Source organism: Mytilus californianus, unplaced genomic scaffold (assembly GCF_021869535.1).
Source record: "Mytilus californianus isolate M0D057914Y unplaced genomic scaffold, xbMytCali1.0.p SCAF_6, whole genome shotgun sequence".
In the NCBI taxonomy this organism is placed as follows: domain Eukaryota; kingdom Metazoa; phylum Mollusca; class Bivalvia; order Mytilida; family Mytilidae; genus Mytilus; species Mytilus californianus.
In genome coordinates, this window is record NW_026262712.1 from 103,962,494 (window position 1) to 103,990,199 (window position 27,706).

The 27,706-nt window shown below is 31.7% G+C and overlaps 1 protein-coding gene across 1 annotated transcript; it reads left to right on the forward strand.

The window, feature by feature from the left end:
• On the forward strand, nucleotides 1-27,615 carry LOC127706235 (protein aurora borealis-like). Its single transcript, XM_052210728.1, has 13 exons — nucleotides 1-92; nucleotides 6,093-6,263; nucleotides 8,293-8,623; nucleotides 9,079-9,167; nucleotides 11,446-11,555; nucleotides 11,905-11,994; nucleotides 13,306-13,362; nucleotides 13,556-13,676; nucleotides 14,161-14,281; nucleotides 16,731-16,854; nucleotides 20,605-20,868; nucleotides 22,033-22,860; nucleotides 24,480-27,615. Exons 2-13 carry the CDS (start codon nucleotides 6,109-6,111, stop codon nucleotides 24,587-24,589), a joined length of 2,400 nt encoding a protein of 799 aa, XP_052066688.1. The 5' UTR covers nucleotides 1-92; nucleotides 6,093-6,108; the 3' UTR covers nucleotides 24,590-27,615.
• The last annotated feature ends 91 nt before the right edge of the window (nucleotides 27,616-27,706 follow it).

Below are 27,706 nucleotides of genomic sequence, written 5' to 3' on the forward strand. Positions count from 1 at the left end.
TGCAGAGGCGGGTATTTGAAATTTCATTTGTACACACTCTGCAAGCCTGAACATGTCTTGTTTATATACACTACGAAACATGTAAAGCGAAGGTACATAAAATTGATCAAAATATAAGTAAACAACATTTCATTTTTATATATAAGATATCGATGAAACAAACACTGACAAAGGGTTTTGAAAAAGAAAAATATCAACATCGACTGGACTGGCACAAATAGCAATAAAATAAGTCCCAACAACTTTTCTAGTCAAAGTAAACAAAGAACTGTGTGCTCTATCTTGGTTTTGCAATGTTAAGGTTTAAGATATCATTGGTCATTGTCAAATACATTATTAAATGTACAATGGCAATGCTGGTCAAATTTTACATGAGATTCCAATTTATATTTTATGAATGAAGAATCCTTGTCCTTTCACTCAAAATCATGTTCCCTACCATTCACGTTCCCCCATATCGCTTTCTCACCCCACACGTTTGCACCCTTTTTATTGGTATGTGTTGAATGAAGTTTTTTTTTGTTTAAGTTAATGTATTGCTATAAATAACTTTTTCTTATTGTTTCAAAATAAAGTGACATACTAAGAACGTAAACAGGTTTCCTTTAGAGATTTATTAATTATTTTGACGAAATGAATCATAAATAAAAAATTGTCATGAAGATTATAAAGGCAAAGTTCTTTCATCTAAGACTTGTCAGTGTTCTCCCCAGAAATTTTTTGACAGGTGTTTAATTATGTACACTATTTATAAATTATTATAAAATAAAATATAATCAATTTGCACTCATCAGAGTCCATTTATAGAGTTAAAATTTAATTTAAGGAGTCCAAATTTAGTAATTTCAAGAGAATATTCTTCTGTTCTTTGAGCCTTCCAGTGCTTTAGATATTTCCATGTCTGGTGCATCAGCTCCTTCTAAAGATATTGTATTATCTAATTATTAAGCGGTTTATATTTTTTGGAATACAACTTTTTAAAACAAAAGAATTGAAAAACAGGTGTTTGACATTTCGTGATCGTTTCTGTGTGTGGCACTATCTTTTCTTTGGGAAGTAGAAACCTGACAAATTCTTCAAAGTTAAGTCCAACAAAATATTTACAAGTGACATTATGCACATATGCTTCTAAGTTTCCGTTACCAACTATTGACATCGAGTTGTTAATTGTATTAGTTTTCCGGTGCAAGGACCAAAAACATGACACATGTAACTGATTTATTTTTTTAAACATTGCAATTAAAGACAAATTTTATTTTCTATGAACAAAATGCCTTGTTCTGACCCTAACTACATGAACTATCGATTCACATTTTTTATATGTCATAAATATAAGTTTACTTTGACTTTTTTTTACGTAAAATGACTTCCATTCATAAATATTTGTAGTTGCGTATTGCAAAGCTACCACATGTTTTCATCATGTTCATTGGTCGTATTTAAATAGATTTTATTAATGACCAATGAGAAAATTCGATATTTAATTCGGCAAAGAAATCAGGAAAGCCATACGTAAAAATGTTTCGTATTTGTTTTTCGATATTTTCCCATAATTCCAACCCTGAAACACTGAAAAAAGTATCCAATAAAAATATTTATCTATTGGGTGATATTAATCTATGCCAATCCGCGATCTGCGGGAGTTTCTCGCTGCATTGAAGACCCATTGGTGGCCTTCGGTTGTTGTCTGCTCTATGGTCGGGTTGTTGTCTCTTTGACACATTCCCCATTTCCATTCTCAATTTTATGATAAGGCAAATACAGGTAAAGGATAGCCTGAAGGATCAATAATTGCGTAATTTGGTGTAATATTGATTTTCTTCTCAGCTGCTCTGACAGCGGCGATCTTAAACTTTACAAAAGTTATCAACAGTTTATAATTAAATATGAAAATTAATACGCTGTATGATTATCTTTTAAGGCACTGTGTGCCAATGTAAGCGCTGAGGGGACAACAAAAATATTGGAAGGCGCTGGTGGACCGCAGCGTCCTATCATCCTGGGGAGAACACTGCTTGTAAAAGAAAGGCTAAAGATACTAAATCTTCATCGAGTTTACTCATACCAAGCTAACTACATGCATTATTTACATCGAAGCTAGTTATAACAAAAATCTTGATTTTCAAACACAGAACAAAAATAACAAATTTGGCTTTGTAAATACCAATTAATAGTAATCATACATAATTTGCAATTAATAATTAATCATCAAATCACAAAACAAATAATTTAAAAATTCCCTAATTTTAAAGAAAATTTAAATATTTTGATATAAAGCATCTAGAAATATCTAATAATTCAACCAGTATTTGAATAAAAATAGGGTGCGAACGAACCCAGGGGCCAAAAGTGTGGGGTGCGAATGGACCCAATACCATAATTGATCTGCGAAGGTTGACCTGTGGCCATTTGGAAGAAAATGTCAAAATAATTCACAAAACAAACAAACGGCTCACACTAGCAGGCAACTGGGGCAAAGAAGTCGCTTTCCCTGTCCGTCACTTCGCTTTGCCCGACTGTCAAAAGCAATATCTTAGTCGCCCTAGTGTTCACCATTGTCGCTTTCAGTCGCTTTCGTCATCTGCAATTTTCAATTTTTACCAAGTTGACAAAACAGCAATTTTTCATTTTTAAGTTAAGAAATCCAAAGACATATAAGATTTATTTCTTTAGAAAAAAGGTTAAAGCATGGACTTTACAGATTGGTTGTATGTTATTTCACACAGAAAACTTTTTATCACTTCCGGTACTCATTACTTGAGAGCGTACATCAAAACATTCTGATTTTCGGCAAACCAATATTTGTTTCTTCTTTAGAACGCGATGAAAATTACCTTTAGTAAATGTTTAATCAATTTATTGCATTAAAAGCATCATATTACTTTCCAAATCGCTTGTTAAACATCGTTTATTTTAGTAAATTTTCCTTGTCTGCCATTGAAATATTTGTGTGAAATATGACCAAAATCCAGATTCTTAAGATAATAACTACAGACGCACGAATGGCACATCTGACAGAAGAATAATGATCCCAAATTAAAAGGCACACTAGACAGGATAGCTTTTTTAATTGAACTTTAATTGATATATGATACTTTCTTTTCCTTTTTGATATAACAAAAATTATTTTTTTAGTGCAAGATATTTAGTTGGTAGTTTCTGACAAGAGGACTTGGAATATAATTGTGCAACTATAAATGATCATCTATTAAAGACATAAACTGAAACAACTGTTACTTTAATTATATACTCAGATTTGAATTGAACAGTATAAAAAATAAATAAAAAGGATATGGCCCTTTGTATTATAGTAAAAACCAAACATTGTAGTGCCGTGAGCAAACGAGCATTTCCCTTTCAAATCTCACCACTTCTCCCTATCATTTTCAAAAAGAGAAGTCACTTCTCCCTATGATTCTGAAGTACAAATATAGTGTGAGCCCTGAACAAAACCTGTTCACATTTTTAGAATGTCACTTTATTTTTAAACAATTAATAAAAAACACTTATTATCTTTATTTTATAGCAATACACTAACTAAAGCATGATTAAAAAATTATCCTAACCTAACCTTTAAAAAGGATGTGAATGTGTAGGGTGTGAACGTGAAAGGGGTCGAAAGTGGATAGGAGCAAATGGACCCAGATTCGAATTTCTTAGGGTGGGGGTTATTTGGATTAATTGGAACAGGATGGACGTCTAGTTTTAACGATGTCCACCCTGACACTTATCACTGTACCATATCAAGATGATTGGGGATAGACAACCGGTCTCTGTAGTATGATAGACCTGAGCTTGATTAGATAGTTGTTGACACTTAAAAATATTGACATCATATATTCAACAGTATTCTCCCCAGGACCTTTATATGTGTTTTAACACCTTGGTACCAATAGCTTTCTTTGGTTTTATGTATTTGTTAAAAAAATATACCGATTTCAAGATGCATTTTTCTGGAATGATTTTCACAATACCAAATGTGTTGGAAGCCAAACACATAAAGTGTTTCCTAAAAAGTGAATGAACTCTTTAACATTTATAGCTGTATACTACAAATCTAATACACATTCCAAATGCGTTAGTTACAATTCCTGAAGGAGGGGAGATTCTGAATTTAATTTTTAAACAGAAGGCTCCCACATACATTTGTACATGTTATAGAGTTTAGTGTGACATCCATTTTCATTGAACTAGTACACATATTGTTTAGGGGCCAGCTGAAGCCCGTCTCCGGGTGCAGGTGCTCGCTGTGTTGAAAACACATTGGTGGCCGTCAGCTGTTTTCTGCTGTTTGGTAGGGTTGTTGTCTCTTTGACACATTCCCCATTTCCATTCTCAATTTTATCCATATTTATGATATTTTTACTTGGTTAAAACTTGATTAAAAAACAAAGTGTAGTATACCATTGAAAAGGCAATATGGAATAACCTTTCCTTTTGCAAATTCTGATAAAAATGTCTGAAATTGAAAATGTTTTTGATATGAGTCATAATATAACGTGTGCAATTTATATAATATGACATCATGAAAAATATAACAAAAGAACACAATCAGCATTTTCATAAAGTTTAAGATCAAATCAGATCTGAGCGTCACTGATGTGTCTTATGTAGACGAAACGCGCGTTTGGCGTATTAAATTATAATCCTGTTACCTTTGATAACTATTATTTAGTTTTCAAGTATGGTGTTTAATTTCTGAAATAGTATAATTTATACCATAGGCTAACATTACAAAAAATACACATGTTGGCATATTTTTAATTCAAGAAGTTTTTATACGACCGCAAAAAAATTTTTGTGGTCGTATATTGGTATGACGTTGGCGTCGTCGTCGTCCAAAGACGCATTAGTTTATTTTCGCATTCTAACTTTAGTTTAAGTCAATGGATCTCTATGAAATTTAAGCATAAGGTTCAATACCACAAAAGGAAGGTTGGGATTGATTTTGGGGGTTATGGTACCAACAGTTAAGGAATTAGGGGCCAAAAAGGGGTCAAAAATAAGCATTTTTGTAACTTCCAGACATAACTTGTGTGTTAGTGTATGGATCTCTCTGACATTGTACCACAAGGTTCCATATCACAAAGAGATTGCTGGGATTGATTTTGGGGGTAATTGCCTCAAAATTTTAGGAATTTAGGGGCCAAAAAAGGGACAAAAAACAAGCATTTTTCTAGTTTCATGTCAGACAATAACTTGTGTGTAAGTGTATGAATCTTTATGAAATTGTACTACAAGGTTCCATATCACAAAGGGAAAGCTGGAATTGAGTTTGGGGGTAATTGCCCTAAACGTTTAGGAATTTGGGGCCAAAAAGGGGCAAAAAAACAAGCATTTTTCTAGTTTCCAGACAATGACTTGTGTTCAAGTGTATGGATCTCTCTGAAATTGTACTGCAAGGTACCATACCACAAAGAGAAGGCTGGGATTGAGTTTGGGGGTAATTGCCTCAAAATTTTAGGAATTAGGGGAGAAAAGGGGCAAAAAAAACCAAGCATTTTTCTAGTTTCAGGACAATAACTTGTAAGTGTATGGATCTTTATGAAATTGTACTACAAGGTTCCATATCACAAAGGGAAAGCTGGAATTGAGTTTGGGGGTAATTGCCCTAAACGTTTAGGAATTCGGGGCCAAAAAGGGGCCAAAAAACAAGCATTTTTCTAGTTTCATGACAATGACTTGTGTTCAAGTGTATGGATCTCTCTGAAATTGTACTGCAAGGTACCATACCACAAAGGGAAGGCTGGGATTGAGTTTGGGGGTGATGAATCATAAGGGGGTTCCTTTTTTTTTCTTTAAAATTTTCCATTTTAAATTGGCTACAATAAAATAAAATCATGTCTAGTGATTTATTTGTACTACTTAAATAGGTGATTATTTAAGAAAGACTACTTTCACTTGTAACATTTCTGGACAAAAACGTCACTTGAATACGTCCCCTGTAGCAGCTGTAGCTTTTTGTGAATTGACATTTAAGTTAAAAAAAAATCCCTCAAAGGAGTTTCTACCATTGTCATGTTGGTACAAATGAGTATTTACTTAATTCTTTGTGTCTCATAATATATATACTTCTCTATTCTTTTTAACAGATTAGAATAAAAAGGAATGGATTCTGATGTTTCATCACCAGTTAAGCCCATACAGACCCCAAGTAAAGGTCTAAATAATATAGAGATGATGTGTAGTCCTATTGCATGTGCAAGGTCAAGGACTCCTGGAAGTTCTACTAAAAAATTAGGTCATCCTTTGATGATGTCCAGGTTTGTATACATCTGTTCATGTAGTACTCTTAATATTTACATCTTAATATGCATGAAATATTTTCCACTTGACATTGATTAAACAACAGTTTAAAATCAATAGACATATTTTTTGCTTGAAATTTTTCATACAGAAGACTTATATGCACTGTGAATTAAGTTAGCTCATATTGTTTTTGTACAATAAATTACAAACACACATTGAAATTTCTCTAAAATGATTTCCAATATAAAAACAAAAAAGAAGAAAAAATCTTGCTTGGAACAATCCTGACAATGAAAAAAATTTTGGCATGTAAAGTTATGATACATACACTTTTTTTTGTATTTCAAGAATTAAAATGAAAATTTACAATCATGTTCCAAAAGAGACAATTAATAGTATTTAGCACAAAAGTGCATACTGTGCTGTATATTATCTGGGAACAGTATATCTAACGGGAAATGAATCTGATAGGCTTTTCAGTATAAAATTGATAAAATCTCGGACTTTACGAGACTTCGCGAGATTTATGGATTTTGATAGTGTCTGACTGAAAAACTATCGGAACTGCTCAATAAATTAACCACATAATTCTAATCGTAAATAAATACAAGTTTTATCATAAAGTAGATATATTTTGTCATGTAAAATGACCAAAATAAGTGTGATTTATTTGATGTAAAGTGTTTTACATGGTTTGGGAATTTGGGATTGCAATCGGCGCCATTTTTTATTACCTGGTTTGCATCTGTACCCTTCTGTGATGAAATGAATGCGATTATAACGAATTTGAAGTGACAGATTACAAGTTCGATACACTGGCATCACTTTAAAACTTAGTTTGAATGACATTTTATTATTATTATCAGAAATTATTAGGATAATAGCGAGTACGTTTTTAACACATGTCCGTTTCCGTATCGTATCCTTATTAACCTTGACCAGACGATGAAATCGGCTACAATTAGGAAGTGTCAAGTCCCGTCAATATATATGTTCCTGATATTATGAATATATATATATGTTGTGTTCAAGTTATTATTTGTACAAATTATAATTCATGTAATTTGTACAAAAACATTGTACAAATTATAATTTGTATTTATACCCCCGCTTTAAAAAAGTGGGGGTATACTGTTTTACCTCTGTCTTTCCGTCAGTCCGTCCATCCATCCGTCCGTTCGTCCCATGAATATTTTTCGTCGAATCTTTCTCAGGAACTACAATACAAGGATTTCTGAAATTTGGTAACAGGGGTTATATGAGTCAGCTTTACCGTGTGATACGTTTTCAGATTCATCACTTAACAACTTCCTGTTTACCGAACACTTACATAATTTTACACATGACATCCAAGTTGAAAATTTTCGTCACATTTTTCTCAGGAACTACATTACAAGGATTTCTGAAATTTGGTTTCAGTGTTTATATAACATGTATAAGTCAGCTATAACGTGTGATGCGTTTTCAGATTCATCACTCAACAACTTCCTGTTTACCGTCAAGTATTTTGGCTGGGGGTATCATCAGTGAGCAGTAGCTCGCAGTTTCACTTGTTTGACAAGGTTTATTGTGTGGTCATTGAATAAAAATTCTTTAGTGTGTACAGTATCAATGCTTTTTTATAACAAAATCCATACTATAAATTATTGTACAAGTTATAAGTGAATTTAGTCAAATTTTGTACAAATTGTAATTTGTACAAGCACTTTTTATACAAATTACAATTTGTACAAAGTCAAAATACAAATTATAATTGTACAATTTTTTTGTACAAATTATTATTTGTACAAAATGATAACTTGTACACAACATATATATCAAAACATGCTAAATAACAGAATCAATCTTATCTATAGAGCTAATGGTGATAAATTGAATGATCTGAAATCATTTTGATCGTGTCGTAAATGATTACTGAAACATGCAAAACATTAGATGTTGAAATATAAAATTTAAATAGTGCACTGCTATTATTCAATTACTATGCAACTTTATAACCTATATAAAACTACAATGTAATGTTTTAAATTATATTTTTTTCAGCCCAAGTCCAGCACATAAATTACCGGGGAGTAGTACTAGAAATGAATTATACCTCAAAAGCGTGCTGAGTCCATACCACAAAAACTACACACCTCTGTCTGCCACGCCTACAGGGTTCACTCCAATGTATAGAACCCCAGGAAGAAATATAGGCAGTAGTCCTATTGTCAAGGAGACACCAGAAACAGCCAAACAACATCATTTTGTCACACCTCAAAGACTTGGGCCAAAAAACCCATTTGAATTTGATGTGGAACATTTAGAAGGCAACATGTTTATGAGTCCTGGAGTATTCTCTTTGCCAGGATCAACTCCTGCTTCAGATGAAAAGGTATTGGTACATTTACTTAAGTGTACATATTTTTTATAATTGACACTCTGAAATTGATAGTGAGTTAGAGTTATAATGGTTATTGTACAATATTGTGCAGTAATGTAGCTATAGGAAAGATGTACATTTGGAATTTAAAGGCACTAAAATGAATATTTTGGAGTGACATTACAGAAAGCAAATTAGTTTTAGTGTTACATAGCAAAAACTACCCTTTGATGTGCTTTCCAATACTAATTCCAGATATACATGTATTTTCTCAATTTCTGGAATAGCCCTCAGTGCAAGAGGAAACAAAATGGAGATTTTTTTCTCTCATAATTTTGATATAAACATGATCAAAGCACATGCAAATAAAATTGAAAAGCACAAACATTTTTGCAACAGGAATAAAAAAAAGGGAAACCAAAACAAAAAAATATTGATATTGACATAAATGATGTCTCTTTTTACAGAAAGCCTTTCGATGGTCTATAGAACATTTGGCTGTCCTTCATCCTGCAGATATTGATGAAATGCCCCATCAACAAGATCCACATCATGGGTAATATTATTTTTTATTGTAGTGCTGTATTAAGTGTTAGTCTAACATGTGTTTTTCTATTGGCATGACATGTATACTGTGTTGTGATGTCACAATATCTTTGATCATGTGAAAGATGGTAACTTGCTGACATTAATGTGAATTGCATTGCAAAAAGCTGTTATATGTTTTTTAAAGGAATTCCACTGTGATGCGATATTTTTACTCTACAGCCCTATGTTTGTGCTCATTAGATCACCTGAATTTATTTTTTATCTGTTAGGATACATGTGTTTCTTCATTTATGAAAACTCTCTTGAAAACATGATAATTTTTCAGCTTAGCTCATTACAGGGTTTGAAATTAGCTGTCGCCCACTCACCATTTGCAAGTGCTTTTTGATGTGGGCTAATAAATATGTAATCTTGTTAGCCCACATGTCGAGTGCACTTTGAAAATTATTACTATTAAAATCAGAGTTCGCGAAAACTTATTTTGACCCGTCGGTCATGGGACCGACAAAGCATGATTATTTGTCAGTCCTACAAAATTTTAGCCAGTCCTACAAAATCTGTCAATTTTATCCTGAAATAAAATTAATAACATTTTATCGAAAAATAACTTTATTAATATTAGTTTTATTCTTCGCACCCACAGGAAAATTAACAATGAAGGACCAGTTCAGGTCTTCTGATTGTTCTTATTTAATGTCATCTTCACTATCCATTTCGTCATCTGAATCACTTTCTCGGCTGTTACAGTATTTGTTTGCCAGGGATGGCTCTATGAACAAATTTAGTAGGCCATGTGTAGATCGCCGCTTTGGTTTGTTTATAATAAATCTGTAAACCAGTACCTGAAATTGGCAGCAGGTACATCTGATAACCGATGTAAACACTTATTGGAAACAGTTGCGGTACATCTAATAACCGATGTAAAAAAGTGCAGAAATATGCACTACAACGGCTGTTTTTACATCGGTTATTGGGACAGGCACTAGCCTTCAAAATACTGGTCCAAGCCTCATTTTGACCAACAGGACCGACCATTTTCGCGAACTCTGTTAAAATTGCATGATATCCAGTGTAGTCACACAAACTCATATGTTTACCTAACTGGGATCTGCTCTAATAAACAATAATTTGTGGAAAACCAGCTTAAAACTGTTACATTGTTATTTAAAGCCTGGTATCCTAGCTCATTATTTGACTGACGCTAGCTTGAGGTTGGGCCAGGATCATCCGATCACAGGCTCTGTTTTCACAACTTGATTTCATTTATGCATCCATGTGTCAAACTCTTCTGACTGTTCTATCTTAATAAAAGCTGTTTTGTTTTGTGGGCATATTATGGTTTCTACATGTAACTTCATCGTAGAAATGTTTTGGTCTGATACATGACTCCAGAGGTTGAATTCATCTCAGATACCTCGTAATATTCCTTTCCAAATCGCTTGTCAAACTTTGTTTATTTTGTAAATTTTCCTTCATCTGTCATTGAAATATATACTAATTACGGATCTGACACAGACCAACTATGAACAATATCTGTCTTCTACCGATAATAACTACAGACTCAGGAATGACACTGCTGACAGAAGAATAATGATCACTAAAGTAAAAAAATACCTATTCCACATGCATTAACAGACATTTGGTTGGATCCCCTTACTTAAATGTATATATATCAATGCAAATGCATTGTTTCAATTTATTGATATAAGTTGCTTAAATTTTTTTAATTTATAGATCTTTAATATAATTCAATTCAATTCAAATCTTTAATGGCATTACACTACATTTCATAGCATGTGACACAACATAACAAAATGAAAACAAACAATATCTTTTATATACATTATGAAAGTAAATACTACAAGAGTCACTTGTCTTCAGTTCTATAGACTGTTTTAAAAAGGAAACTTAGCCTAGGTGTTCCGAAATTTGTATTGAGAATCATAATTCCCATAAATTGTGTGTGCTATTAAGATTAATTGTGGGCCCCAAAATCTATTTTATTAGGGCCCCTCATGTCTCCTTGAAAAATAATTAAAGTTTAAACCCTGCCATATACAGAATACAAAATGATTTTCAAGATTTATAACTTTCCCATTAATTGGTCCGTTGTTTATTATGCATACAAGAACATGTCTATGGTTATTAAAAAAAATCCTGGGTAAAATGTACAACTTTAAAACAGATTAATATTTACAAATTTTATGTTTAGACTATATTGTTATACATCTTATCTTAGCCTTAGGCTTTGTAATCTCTTAAAACTGTCATACTTTTTGTTTCAGACATGACAGAGAAACAGAAGAAAAAGCACAGAGAGCAATAGATACCTTCTTTAGTAATAATCTTGTTGCTCCTTCTCCTGCTACAGGACTTAAAGCAACTCCTAACCCAGGTATTCTTCTTCCTGTTACACCCAACAGACACCATCTAAATAAAATAGCACAGATCCATTGTAGTCATATTTGATTATTTATTTTCAATTACTGAATTGAATTTTAACTTCAGATGTACCTTTAAGCTCACTATCAAATAATTATTTTGGAGACTGAAGGAAAACTCTAAAATACTGTAAAATGTTCTATAAAACCGAATATATCAATCCATCATAATGATGGGGGGAGGGGTGGAGCCTACAGAACTAGGCACAACAAATGTTCAATCAAACGATATAAGATTTGACTGCCCCCTTAAAAAATTTATCTCCCATTCTGACGAAATATATATGGATATTTACTTTTAAGGTCAGAGACTAGGATGTTTGCCTGAAGAGTTACAAGGTTCAATAAAAAAGCAGTTACCAGGAACAATTCAAGCAGACAACAAAAAAGAAGGTATTTGTAAGATGATTTAAGGAAGAGCATGATATCAATTTATGTGCACAGTACACTTGTTTCTGGAAATGACCTCTTCATCAATATATATGTGTTATGATATTGATTTCAGTGTACACAAGACATGTTTTGCCATCACTTTTCTCATCACTTGGCGTCCGTCGTCATTAACTTTTAGAAAAATCTTCTCTGAAACTACATATCCAAATTTAACCAAACTTGGCCACAATCATTATTAGGGTATCTAGACTAAAAAATGTGTCAGATGACCTCGACCTCATTTCATGGATCAGTGATCAAGGTTAAAGGTACGTGATTAGGTCCGTTTCTCAAATACTATAAGCAAAAGGTCAACTATATTTGGTGTGTGGAATGATTGTAATGGGTACATGTCAGTCTGGCAGGTTTCATATGACCTTGACCTAATTTTCATGGTTCATTGGTCAATGATAAGTTTTTGTGTTTTGGTCTGTTTTTCAAGTACTATAAGCAATAGGTCAACTATATTTGGTGTATGGAATGATTGTAAGGTGTACATGTCTGTCTGGCAGGTATCATCTGACCATGACCTCATTTTTAAGGTTCATTGGTCAATATTAAGTTTTTGTGTTTTTGTCTGTTTTTCAAGTACTATAAGCAATAGGTCAACTATATTTGATGTGTTGAATGATTGTAAGATGTACATGTCTATCTTGCAGGTATCATCTGACCTTGACCTTATTTTTATGGTTCAATGGTCAATATTGTGTTTTTGTGATTTGGTCTGTTTTTCAAATACTTAGCTATATTTGGCGTATGGAATAATTGTAATGTGCACATGTCTGTCTGGCAAGTATAATCTGACCTTGACCTCATTTTCATGGTTCATCGGTCAATGTTAAGTTTTTTGTGTTTTGGTCTGTTTTTCAATTAGCGTACACAATAGGTCAACTATATATGTCTGTCTGACATGATTTATCTGACCTTGACCTCATTGTCATAGATCTTTAAAAATGTTAAGGTTCTGTAATGCTTTTAGTATAACCTTTATCTTTAAGACTTTCAACATAAAACTAATGGTCAGTAAAGCAGACGAGACATTTCAGCGTGTGCACTCTTGTATTTATTTTTGTAATAATTTACATAAGATTATATAGGGATATGCTCTGGACTTTAACAGTGCTTAATCTAAGATCAGTAGGGAGATAGGAAACAAAACTATATTTTTTTTGCCTAACCATGTTGGCAGTCACAAAATAATGCATTTTAATTTAGATTCGAAAGATTGATGCTGATGCACAAAAATTAAATGAAGTTGATGTTTTATTGCAGCATCATGTCAAACTATGCTGTCATTGCCAGTGGATTTTGACATCAACAAAGTTTTAGGTAAGTATTTTTAATTTAGATACTTTATAGGATATAGAGATTGAGAAGTAACAGGGTTTGTTAAAAAATAACTTCTTGAAACACAACTCGATTTAGAATTAACCAAATGTAAAAAGACATTGCCATTCATGATATGATTTGAAAGGAAAAAAGCACAATAGAAATATAGATTGAAAACCGTTTAATTTTCTAGGTCAGTTTTTACAGAATCAGCAGGGGCCAGATGACAATCCAGAAATGTTGAGCACATCTTCACTAAGAAGAAAACTTTTCTTCCAGGGAGATAACTCTGGAGTTGCTATTAGTCCTGTTAAGTAAGTTAAACAATTACTGGGGAAATCTCCTTGATTTTCAAGACAAAGAACGGACCAGAACTACATGTCTTCATACAGACTGTTTACAGACCTTGAGAACTAGCATGCTTAAAACCTGACATATTTATATCACATTTATACGTTCATGTTCTTATATGCAAATGATATTTCCCATTGGATGTTAAAACACTAATTTGTCATCATCATCTTATTTTCAAAAACTGGAAATTTTAAAAGTCTCATCTAAAAATGAATGATGTTATGTGTGATGTGATCAGTTTGTACAAAACAGTACCTTTACAATAAAATAAGACTTCATACTCAAGTTTCACATTACAGTTTTACTGTTCTGTAGTTGTAAAGATTCTAGAACAATACCTTAGAACCTTGTAACTCAATATTTTTATAGAAGAAAAAAGGATTCAGTTATATGATAATCAATTGCTATGTAGAAAGTTGCTGATATTTTCTGTTTTTATTTCAGAGGGTTTTTAGGAAAAGATGAATCAAGATTAGCTGGTGGTTGTGCTTCACCAGTCATTCTGTCTTCTAAAACTCCACAGAAAACAGAGAACCATGCTACTCCACTAAAGACTCCGTCAAGGGTAAAGTTTTCTTCTTCAAACATGATGAAAATACTAAAAATTTATCCATCTATTTCTCTTGGTTTCCCTCTAGATCAGTGCATATTATTCAATTCTATTGCATTGCATGATTGAAGTTATTTTAATACCTTAAGTAATAAAAAAAACTAATAAAGATGAAAGACTATACCTAAAATAGGTTATGTCAAAACATGAATCTGTTTAACTTATATTTTCACTCAAAGGTATAACTATATTACCATACCTGAAACCACCTTGAAAGTCTTGTGATACCAAGCTCACCTCAAGTGCAGTAGGTTGTGTGTTTGATCCCCAACTGAAAATCTTCAAGCTGAAAAACTGTAAAATTAATATTTCCTGCATTTCTACCTAGCATGTGGCATTTAGAAAAAAAGTCTGAAAACTGGTTGAATGTGATTCTGAAAAATTTTATGGTAAAGTGATGTCTTTCTTTAGACTGCCTCACTTTATGCTGGCATTTAATATCTTGCTCAGCATTATTGTCTAATAAAAAACAGGTTTCATATTCATATATTACAGTCAAACCTGCCTTAACGGTCACCTTGTTTCAGTGGTCACCAGCCTCTAAAGGTCACTTTCAGACCCTCCATAACATTTTCTCTATATAATTTAACTCATTTCAGTGGTCACTTTATTTTCGAACGAAATCATCATTTCAACTTTTAACAACGGTCATTTTAATTTTTTAACTACCAAAAATTCTTCATTGCAAAAAATACATGTTATCAATACAGAAGTAAAAATGAAAATCTAAACCAGTTAGCAACAATGATTGCACAATAGATGGTAAATTTTTAATTCGCCTTGTTCCATTCTTTTCAGTTTCCATTGAAAACAGTATCAGCGACTGATTTCCCACGAATATTCCGACATTTTCATCAAATTTACAGCTCCGGGATCCGCCATTTTTTATTTCACTGCTCGCAAGTTCTGCAACTCTAACGATTGAAAACACTAAAACAATTTGACCTGATCCTGTCCACGGGTGATGTCGGAATCGGAATTTTTTGGAACCTTGTTTCAAAGGTCACCTCTCTTGAGCGGTCACTTTTGATACTTCCAAAGAGTGACTGCTTAATACAGGTTTGACTGTACATTAATATATTACCTTCCTAAATCAGTCTTCATGCTAAGCCACATGCCCAGCAGCCCAAATTGCTGTCAGGCCTGTAAAAATATGTCTCCAAAAATCGAGTTCCAGGCCTGTTGATTTAAAAGTTTATTGTGAAGACTGCTAAATATCCCTGTAAAATTGCCTTTAGACATTTAGCATCTATACATAGATCAACCATACCAACATTTAATTAGGGCCTCGCCGAATGGCGGGTTTCCCTATAGTGATCAGTCTGTCCGTCCGTCCGTCTGTAACAAATTGTGTCCGCTCTATATCTAGAGAACCATTATGATTTCAAAGTCTATACTTGACATGTATATTAACCAACACCAGAGGGTGTGTCATGATGTATGTACAACTTCCTAGGTCAAAGGTCAAGGTCAAAAACTTTGGTTTCAGTTGACAACCCCATGTCCTATGGTAATGATCGTGTCCGCTCTATATCTTGAGAACCATTATGATTTCAAAGTTTATACTTGACATGTATATTAACCAACACCAGAGGGTGTGTCATAATGGATGTACAATTTCCTAAGTCAAAGGTCAAAGTCAAAAACTTTGGTTTCAGTTGACAACCGCATGTCCTATGGTAAGATTGTGTCCGCTCTATATCTTGAGAATGGTATGATTTCAAAGTTTATATTTGACATGTATATTAACCACCACTAGAGGGTGTGTCATAATGTATGTACAACTTCCTAGGTCAAAGGTCAAGGTCAAAAACTTTGGTTTCAGTAACCCCATGTCCTATGGTAAAGATACAAATTTTTTACCACTCGTTGTTCACAAAGGGGCCCACAGAGATGGCTCCCATCTCAATGATATCTAGTTATATCTATGACTAATTGTCCTGATGAATATTTGTAAAAAGGTTGAAAATAGTGTATCACAACTTATTTATGTAGAATATTTTATTAATCTTGTTGACTATTGTTGTATAGTTTTTGGTAGTGATATATTAACACTTACATGTTTCCTTGGGTTTTTTCACTGTGCATTTAGAAGTTAGCTTTATGACTTTTAAGGAATTTAGCCAAAGTCAAATAATTTATTGATATAAAATTCCAAAATCTGGATTGTCACCAAAAAACAGAACAGAACAAGCATTAATTATTATTATTATATATATACATGTTTATTCTAGACAAGTAGTAAAAAAACTAATGAAAGAAAAATATTTTTTCTTCCATTTTAAATGAGGATGTACAAACTCCCAGGCAGTTATCTACAGATACATGTTATAATATAAATGTATAACAGTTTAATTAATCATCTTTAAATATTGCTAATACATGTACATGTATTCTTTTTCAGAATCAGTTTTCTTCTAGTCCTATTAAGAATGTAAGAGATTTACATACACCATTGTATAAAAGGACACCAGGTGAAAATTTTCTGGACAACCTGGACTTCTCACCTATTGTTCACGGTCATCTGTGTAAGCAGTGTATTATAATTTGACTTTATAATTAAGTGCCAGTCAGCCTTGTAATTATGTGGTGAAAAAACTAAAAGAAAAAAAACATGCCAACAAAAACTAAGTTGTTTGGTATAATATGATTCCATATCACTTCTTAATCTGTTAAGGGCTGTTCCAAATTTAAATGAATTGGGGATTGAAGGCACTCAAATTGATAAATTGTGGGTGGTTGCATTTCTTTTAGAATTTTGTTAAAATAACAAGTAAAATAAAAATTTAATATTATGGGTAATAGGGGTAAAAAAAAAAGAGCCTCCCATTCATCCATGCATTTAAATCTGGAACAGCCCTAACTACAAACATGAATTATTTTTAGTTGTCTCATTAATTTACAAATAAGGGGAGCTAACTCAATAAACATAATACAGATTTCTATCAAGTAACCAAGCATGCTAAAATGTGTTTTATGTGTTACGAATAATTTTCAGTAAATATAAATTTGACGGAATTGTAATTACATATGAACAGCATATATACAAATGTTAAAAATCACCCATTTTCACAAATGAAATTAACAAAACAAATAGTTTAAAACAAAAACACCCTATTAAGAACTGAAATAAATAAAAACCATCACCCTATATTTTTATGCCCCACCTACTATAGTAACGGCAGTAGTGGCATTATGTTTTCTCGTCTGTGCGTCCATTCGTTAGTCTGTCCTTCCGTCCGTCTGTCCCACTTCAGGTTAAAGTTTTGGGTCAAGGTAGTTTTTGATGAACTTAAAGTCCAATCAACTTGAAACTTAGTACACATATTCCCTATGATATGATCTTTCTACTTTTAATGCCAAATTAGAGTTTTGACCCCAATTTTACTGTCCACTGAACATAGAAAATGATAGGGCGAGTGGGGCATCCTTGTACTATGGACACATTCTTGTTTCAACATATTTTTTTTCATCTTGAACTTAGTGAGGTATACATTTTAAAAGGGTAAAAATGAGGCCTTTTTGAAATATAATCTATTATAAAAAAAATTGAAAACCTACCAAGATATAATTATTCATGCTATATCTTCATTATATCAGTAACATGTCTGCCTATTTTGTAGCAATCAATTGCTCCTTACAAAAAGTTAGAACACATATTCCATTATACCACCAAAAGCACTGTGTAAATGGACTGACCCATGTATGCCTTTAGACAATATATACTTCATTGAACATTTAAATTCAAGGTTTACCTATCAGTCAGGGATATAACCCTATAGGGCTATTACAGAAAAATAACATACATTTGTTATTGTGGACTAAAAAATCAAAGAACTGTGATAACATATGTATGTTACATGTTTCAAAGGGACAATATACATCATTAGTTTAGTTAAAATGTATACAAGTTCTATTGATATTACTATTGTCTTTAAGTATACTTAACTATAGAAAGATATAACAGTTCATAGTTTGCCAATCTTGCATAGTACACCTATGTTATTACAGAAAAAGTATGCCTGGAATAACTAAAGAGTGTTATCACAGCTTCTCTATATCACTCCAAAGCATTTGCTCAGACATAAATCATGCTTAATTACAATGTATTTTAATTTATTGTAAGAAACAATGACCAGAGCATGTAATGAGGTTCTGCGCAAGCTTCCCAGTAATTCCCAAGTGTCTCATATCATAAGTTACATTCCTTTAATAACTAAGCCTTGTTATTACAGCTTAGTTTATCCCTTAAAAACCTCGTCTCATTGATTTACCATGGTTAATCAAAAATGTATTAATTTAATTAAAGAATTAGTTATCAAGGCTATGCATTTAGTTTCTGCGCAAAGTCTCTAGAGTTCCCTAGAGCCCACTATAAATTAAAATATTTTTGATTTATTTTACAAATAACAAACATATGTTATTACAGATTTAGAAAATTTAAGGAATAAAGAGTAGACAACTCATGAAAGTATCTGTAATAACACACACAAGTTATTTTCTGTAATAACCATATAGAGTTATATCTCTGACTGCCTATATACCCATGAAATCATTGAAAATTGAGAAAAAAAACAAATAATTAAGAATCTACAGTATTATCATTGGAGTTCTGTATCTCCAGAAACTACTTTGAATATGTTTTCAGTAACTGCAAGCAATCTTTGGTATGCTAAGTCTTAAAATTGTTTTAAATACTTGTACCTAATATGTTTTTGTCATCTGTAATACCAATTAAATTTAGTAAGTGCTTAATGGAAAAGATAATTATTGTTATTCTTGCATGTACTTTTCATTATTCAGGCTGATTTGGATAAAATTTTATGGGAGTATTCAAAAGACAAGTTCTCCTCCATTGTTTGTTATTGTGTGTTTCAAATCAGGAATCTTGTCACTGATTCTTTTTTGTTTGATTCTTGATATTTTTTGTCCTTAATAATTATTTATTGTTAATAGCAGATATTTAATTCATGTTTATTAGATTTTATTACACTTTGTCTAGACTTAGATTTAGAGCCTGACATATGATTTATAGAGATTTGTTTAACTATGAAATCAAACCCTGGGAAATTCATCAAATAAGGACAAAGTTAAAGGGGCATAACCTGTCAAATTCCTGTTCACCGATTTGACTCAAATTCTCATATTTGATTTATAACATACTAAAATGTATATCCAAACTATAAAAAGTCTAAAATAAACAATTTACAATGCATGGACTTGATGATATGTATCTGAATTTCGTGTGTATTTTAGTCTAGACACCATCTAAATAACCATCAAGATGACCTCCGAAGACTTCAGACAGTCATATAACCCGATATAAACACAAATTTAAAATAAATAGATAGTGTTAAACGTGCAATTGGAATTTTTCTAGGTCTGTTTGATTTCCTGTTAAAGGTTAAAAAAATATGTTAATCATCGTTTTTACCTGTATAAGAATGAGTTTTTGTGGATCGAATCAGTCAACCAAATGGTTTACCCTTGTTTCACTTTCAATGTTGACATTCTTTTCCTATTAAAAGCTGAATACACCTAGTTCATGCGTAACCCTTTCTAGCTAAGGGGTTCAATTGAAGGTCACATGAATACGGATTCAGTGAGGTCGAATTATTCACTTGCAAGTGAATAAATAATCAGTGATGTTTCTTAGCTTATTTTGACAAAATTGAACCAAGCTGGCTGCTAAAAGCGAATTATTATTCCACTATTTCACTTTAATTAATGATTGAACCAAAAAAACAAAATCATATTTTTTTTTTTTAATATCTCGTGCTAATGCCCCTTTAACTACATTATATATATTTACTTGTTAAAACAAGAAACACTTTAATGTTTTTTGTTTATAAAAATTATATGTATAAATTTCAAAGATTTTTGCAAAATAGGAGTCCACTTGTATAGATTTAAATTAATTAGATAAACAAGAAGTATTTATTCAAGTTAAGTATAACTTCATCAGTACTAAATAGACTAAAACGTTTTTTTCTAATGCTAAGGCTTGCAGTTTCGTCACCAAAAAAAGGGACATTTTGCATAGAATGTCATCAAAATTCCAAGTTCTAAATAGTGTGATATAAAGTAAGTTAATTTTTTTCTTAAAATTTCTGAAATCTTTTTCATTATCTTTTATCAATGAAATTTTTCAATTTCAATTAAGAAAAGTATTTCCCAAAAGGATTAGAAAAAACACTTGGATAGACTAAACCTGTTTAAATGTTTGCTGTATGTTTTATATATCATTGGCATAGAATAATTTATGACATATTTTACAGCTCGAGTTAGATCATCAGGACTATTTAATCCACATAATGGCAGTTTTGTTGAAGATGAATGCTCTCCTATCAAAGATGAACATTTAGCTAGACCACTAGAAAGTCCGGAGATATCACCAATCAAACCAGCAGTATTACTAAAAACACCGTCCATCTCTAGCAGTGCTATTAAACCGTCCTTCCATAGTCCTGGTGTATCACCAATTGCTCTTGCATCACCTGTTCTGTCTCCACCACATGATGGATCATTTATTCAGACTCATGGTAAAGTAAAATCCACTGTCATAAACTTTCTTTAAGTTTCACATATAATGAGGGTTTAGACAGTTTCACATCATAGTGTCATTTTGTCCATCATAGTGTCATTTTGCCCATCCTGCATGACTAAGGGGGTGTTGTTTCCAGCATTAGCAGTGTAAACAATATCTGAAGTTTGTAATTAGGTTACTCAGGAGAGGCACATTTCTGTGTTTACAGTTTATCATGAAAATTACCGGTTAACGGGCAAAGTAACAAAATCTATACATTTGCCTAGGCTGTTTATTTGAAAACATCAAACCATTTCTTATGTCACAGGCAAACAATTATCTCCCCTGAAACTATCAGCTCTTCTAGAGAACAAATAAAGTAAAAGTAAAAAACTTGTTGTCTAATTTAAAATTATAAACAATTAAAGTTTATAGAATTAAACCATTTGTTTACAAAAGAACATGCAAATTTTGTTAGTAATCCAATTTATGCATAGAACAGAGAAAAATATTTCCAATTTAAAAAAAAACAGCATAAATTTCAGTGATATGATGATTTATTATATTAAAAAAGTAAACAATGCAAATTTATTTTAGATTTTCTTTTTGTTTTTTTATTTCACTAAAGCAGTAAAAATCGTCCAAATTTTTTTTTTTTTGGGGGGGGGGAGGCAGTTTTTTTTCAGCACCCACCACCCAGAACAATTGTAATTGAGAATCATAGTGCATTATAGTGTGAAAAGTTGCTCTGATACCCATCACCCATGTATTACTAATATAAAATGCCTTCTTATTAACAGTAAATTCAAGTCCAGAAAATGCTTTTACCATTTAATTATGGATTCTGCTTTGGACTAGATCAACACATCAAGTCAGATTATTAATATAAAAGATTACAAGTTAACATGCCCATGAATTTTTATTTCCCATTCAAAACACACTATTCCACCTCAGTCTTAGTTCTTACTTCTTATGTCACATTCTAATATTCATAAGGGGAAGTAGCAAATTAATTATTTAAAGTCAAAAGTCATAACCTGACCAGACTGGGAATAAACTCCTACAACAGAGGCTAACATACTACCTCTTATAGTATTTCCCTTAATGAACAGTAGAAATATATTTTTATAAAATAATTATGAAGTTATATGAGTTTAAAAGATGATTTATTTATTTTCAGAATGTTGCCCTGAGGATTCTGATGAGGATATGAAAACGCCTTTACCTGCTGAGGTAAATGAAGATAAATTAAAAAAGGCTGAATCTTGTCGGAAAGTATCAACACTTGGTCGCCATAGACAGAGGAATATATTCCCAGAATTTGACGACACAGCAATGGACTTTGAACCTGTGCCAATTCATAAAAATTTAAGATTTGCTGATGTTGATGACATAAAAACATCAAGTTTACTAGTCAATCGTGATATGTCTTTTGGTGATATGGAATTAACCTCTGAAAATGCTATTCAGCCAAATTCCACTAGTCAGGATACAGGTTATCAGACAACTAGCTTACAAATGACCAGTCAGGACACTGCAAGTGGGTCAGCATCAAGTTTGACCAATCATTTTCCAGTCAATTCAACTGGTATTTCAAATTCTGATGTTGTTTATTATGGGCGACCATCTACAGTATTTTCAGATATACAACATACAAATTTAACAGCTCAATTTAGCTCCTTGCCAACAAATTCATTTTATTATGAGGGTGATAGTGTATTAGACTGTAATGATCACCCTATGTCTAGTCCAAAGGAAAATTTAGTTCACCATATTTTAGATATAACTAATCCAGAAAAGTTTGGACATGCGCCTTATTCAGAAGAAGAGATTATAGATAGAGCAAGGAAAGTTTTACAGCTAGCCAACGAAATGTATCCAGAGTCAAATCAAAGTAACGAAAGAGAGGTACAAGATATTTGTGATAAGACAGGGTTATCTACCTTGCATGAGCTAGAAACAATTGTATCACCAGAAAAGGGCATTCATGTGCCTTTTAAATCGGCAAGTAAGTATGAGTTAGATAGTGAAAGCAGACTCTGTGTTGTTTTTAAGTCTTAGGAAATAATGCCAATGGATTATTCTGATGTTGTAAATAATGGCCGACCATATACAGTATATTTAGATACATAACAAACAAATTAAACAGTTCAGTTTTCAGCTTCTTGCCAACATTTTTGGACTAACGTCATCTTATAGCTGATGGCAGGCCTCTACAATAACTTTTTTTTCAACTTGCCCAATAGGACAAGTACACATCAAAACTTACTTGTCCGAATGAAATTGTAACTTGTCCAAAAAAAAAACTTAATATTAACCTTTTTTGCATTTTAAGTTGATTCAATGAACATAAGAATAGAATTTGATTTATATCTCTTGATATCCTTTTCAAAAATATGAGTCGAGAACAACTGAATCAAGTCATGTCACAGGATTTAGGTTCTAGTTTTCATCAATGCCAAAGTCTCATCAGACTCTGCACATGAGGCACAGTCTGGTAGGCCTGTCAGTCTACACTCATTTGGTTTGTATCCTGGTCTTTCATGTTGTTAAAATATTGATTATTATGATTAATGCCTTACAACAAACAGCTTTGTTTTTAATATATTAAAATGTTTATTCAAACCCAATCAAGTATTGTTTTGTCTACATATGATCAAATATGGTTCTGTGAATTTTATGGTCAATAATTTCTTCATTTTTTATTTTAAAAAATATTTTTGTTAAATAAAATTTATCATATTTATTATAAGCAACAGAAAAAGGTAGGGAAATGAGGAACTGGTTGGCTTGGTCCCGAAATGTCTCCTACGGTGCCATACTGTCTATTAAACATGGAAGGATTGGTTTCTGTGTCGGTGCCAAACTGTCTTGTTACCTTATCTACAAAGCGCATTCTTGATTTCATCTAAGACTGGTTTCCGAGAATATTACCGCGTTTTATCTGTTATAAAGTATCTGTAAAAGAACCGGTCTTAAATTATCGATTGCAAGTAAACATGGTAAACATGTCAAATTAATATTTGTTTTTATCTTTTCTTGTTTTTTGTTTATTACTCAATACTTTGTTCATCAAAGTTGGATTTAATTTATTTTCTACAAAATGATTTTACTTGTCCCTTCGGACAACCTTGATCTAGCTTTTACTTGTCCGACCTTTTTTTCCTCTGGTACCGGACAATCGGACAAGCGTTATTGTCGAGCCCTGGATGGGCATGTGACCTGGCATGATATGAATAAATATACACATGATACATGATAAATGATATAAACACCATGAGCAATAATATAATGACAGTTTTATATCGTAGATAAAAAAAAAATTGTACATCACCCTTTTACCTTTATTACCGGTATAAGAATGATTTTGTTGCAGGTTGACTCACCCACTAGAATCTGTCTTCCTATTGAATCCATAGTTTAACTTTTGTAGGAGACATTCTTTTCTATCACTGAACTTGCTGAGCACAAGTGCAACCATCTTCAACTAAAGTGTAATAATAGGTCACATGCATATTGAATTAATGTGTTGCTGTAATGTATCAGTAAAATTTTGGGGCTTATTTTTACAAAATGTGATATTTTTAGATTTGAAAAAAACATTATATTTGATGTTTATTTTTTCAGGTGATCAAGCAATGGAGATTTTACGTCGAGCTGGAGAAGATCTGGCCAAATTTGGACATTTATTATCATCAATTAAGGCATCAGCAGAGAAAAGTATTCTGAACTTATGATATTTATTGTATAATCCATCTTATATGCCTTTATCAGTATTTATTGTTAGATCAAATTTGTCAGGATTTTGTTTTTATTTGAAAGATAATACATCATGTACATGTAATTCGTAGGTATACTGTGGTCAATTTCTTAATTTAGCTCTGTTTAGAAATCCTATGTGATAAATAAATGAAACTTCACTTACTTACTCATCTAAGATATGATGAAACATTTCATGTATTTGAGTCACTGTGTCTTTGAATAAGTTTTGCTTATAGATTGATATCTCATGTACACCATGATATATTAGTTGTATTTTACCAGCAGTAAATTCTTCAAAACTGTTCACAACGACCTGCAAGCTTTGGTTGGGTATTTACGATTAAATTCTACCTTAAGCGATCATTATTAATTAGTTTGCATTTATCTTAGGATTTTGTAGATTGTTTCACACTTGTACTTCAACTTATGTTTAGATTTAAAAAAATAGAAAAATGTAGGAAGACATATAAACATGATAATATAGCAAGAGTTGTATACAAATTGGTAATTGCATAATATGAGGACAGTAAAATTGAGGTCTATTTTATCTATTATATACAGAAATTCATTCTGTGGCCTTAAATCTTTTAATATCATTTATATGATATGATGGACAGTTTCTATTGCAATATGATATGTAACACCAGTTATGATTGTTTGACCAGGCTGTCCATTCCAGGATTAAAGGTCAGATTAATTGGAAACAATGTTTGGAAATAGCGGTCACTGTTTCTGTAATATTTCAAGTGATTTATTTTGAATATTTTACAAGTATTGCATTAGAATAAAAATTATAGCAATGTACAGTAATATTGTATTTGAAAAGTTTGCATCATCAATTGGAATATGACTTTTGCAAATATCTGTCTTACTGGTCCACTAAGCATTGCCAGGAAAACTATATTTGCCAACATCAAATCCCCAGTTGACAGTGGCAACTCTTTTAATACAGTACCCCTTTATATGTATGAGTTTCATGACTGTAATCAAAAACTTACAACTTTGTAGCTTTTAGATATTTAATACTTGATTGCTGCTGTCATATTTTTTCAGTGTCAGTCAGGGGTACTACTTGTACAAGTTATTTTTATCTGATTGAAGAAGTAAATAATAATATACTTATATTTAAGTGAATTTGTTATATTCATATTTTTTTGTAATGTTTGAATAATCTCCCCTTAATTTTCTCAAAACATTTACTTGTATAAGTAATTTTTTTTAACAATCCCTAAAATTCTCAAATTTTGGGATGTAAAAACATGCCCTAAACAATTTTTCTCTGGTTAGCTCACAATTTTTTATTTGAGTCCAACGTTTCATCTCATTAATTCAACAAAGAAACTATTTGCACAAAGATCTTAAGTAATTGCGCAAGGCCTTCAAAAATTGCCCCTTGGAGGCTTGAAAATCAGTAGTGTTTTGAAGATAACAGACAAATGAGATTTTCATGGTCCATGAAATTACAATTAAATGATTAGTAAAGACATCTGCAAAGGGACAACTTAAAATTCTGTTAGAGAAAAGAAGTCCTGAGAAATTCAAGAAAAGAAGATAGTATGACTTTTTTACTTGTATAAGTAAAAAAATCTGAATGTCTAAGGGACATAACTAATCCATTAAAATAATTTACCTATACAAGTAAATAAAATACACTTGTATATGTATCTTACAAATTTACTTATATAAGTATATTACTATTTACCTTCTTCAAGTAAATAGAAATAACTTGTACAAGTAGTACCCCCGACTGAGTGTATCTTTAGTATATGTAGAAAATTTTCCACAGTGCATTTAAATTTATAGGAATTTCAACAATTATAAAATCTCTAGTCTAGTGTTTAAAAAAATTTATAAAGGATTTTTTTAAGTGCATGTTTGATTAATTGCATGAACAAGTTCTTTCTGATAAAGGAGTAGGCTTGATAGGAAGATATTTTATTTAATTTTCACTGAACTCCTCACTTTAAACATGTTAAATATAAAATTTTGGTTTATTTCTTGATTAAAGTTGACATAATACTATAAGAAAAAAAGAAGATACTTCATGAATCATGACGTCAGAATAGAATTAATTAACGGTTTCAGAATCTGATGCATTCTGGGTTAATATTTTCAAAAGCATATAAAAGTTTTGATTGGCTAACAACCTCGTAAATAAAGAAATTCAACCAATGGTTTAAAGAATGTTCAATTTGGGGGTATGAACAATTGGATTACCCATAGTTCTTTGGATTCAGAAATGGTGACTGTTATAGTTATTATCTTTTAACCATGTTCTTCAAAAAACTTTCCTTTTTTTACTAAAAAATATGAAGAGCATAAATGAAATAATTTAAAAAATATATTTAAGAAAATATTTCTCTCTCTTAAAAATATTTGAATAGTTTTTACATGAGCTGAAAGTTTTTTTAATCACAAATATATTTAAAAACTAAGCTATTTTACCATTGTAAGAAAGAATATTCAATATTTTGTTACCTATTTCCATTGTAAAATCTGATAAAATACTCATCTGATGTGAAAAACCTTAAAGGCATAATTATGGAATTTTTTAAGGCAACATTCAGTTTGACTGTGTACACTTGACATGCTTAATTTTAGAAGCACCTATTCCTTATACAAACTTTGTTATGAAATAGTACATTGTAATATAAGGAATAAAAAGAATCATATGTTTTTCCTTCACCACATTATTTAGTTAGCTCAATTATTTGTTAATTCCAAATAAAATCAATCGCTCACCCTTTTTGTTTTTTGCCTACTATCAATGACTATTCTTTCTAACTAACTATCAGTTTTTTTAAGGAGAAGGTTTAATATTGCCATCTTGTTTGTCCGCATCATTTATTAAACATTCAAATTTGGAAAGAGATTTTTATTTGAAAAAAGAAAATTATCAGTAGCTCTTAGCATTCCTTTTCCCTTTTTCATTCACATAGTAGACCGATTTTTTGTATTTTTCATTAATAACATAGAATCCTGCTTATATTTTTTAGTTGACCTATAGCAGTCAAGGGTGTAACTTGAATAAGTTATTAGAGAAAAATAACATAAATGTGTTATTATGGATACTTTCTCTTAATCTGTAGTAA

What these genes read in the sequence shown, in the direction of transcription:
- LOC127706235 (XM_052210728.1), top strand. Translation starts at nt 6,109, where the DNA reads ATGGATTCTGATGTTTCATCACCAGTTAAGCCCATACAGACCCCAAGT. An exon ending in TAAAGCAACTCCTAACCCAG is followed by an intron (nt 11,556 to 11,904) that starts GTATTCTTCTTC and finishes TTTACTTTTAAG; the next exon opens with GTCAGAGACTAGGATGTTTG. An exon ending in TATTGTTCACGGTCATCTGT is followed by an intron (nt 16,855 to 20,604) that starts GTAAGCAGTGTA and finishes CATATTTTACAG; the next exon opens with CTCGAGTTAGATCATCAGGA.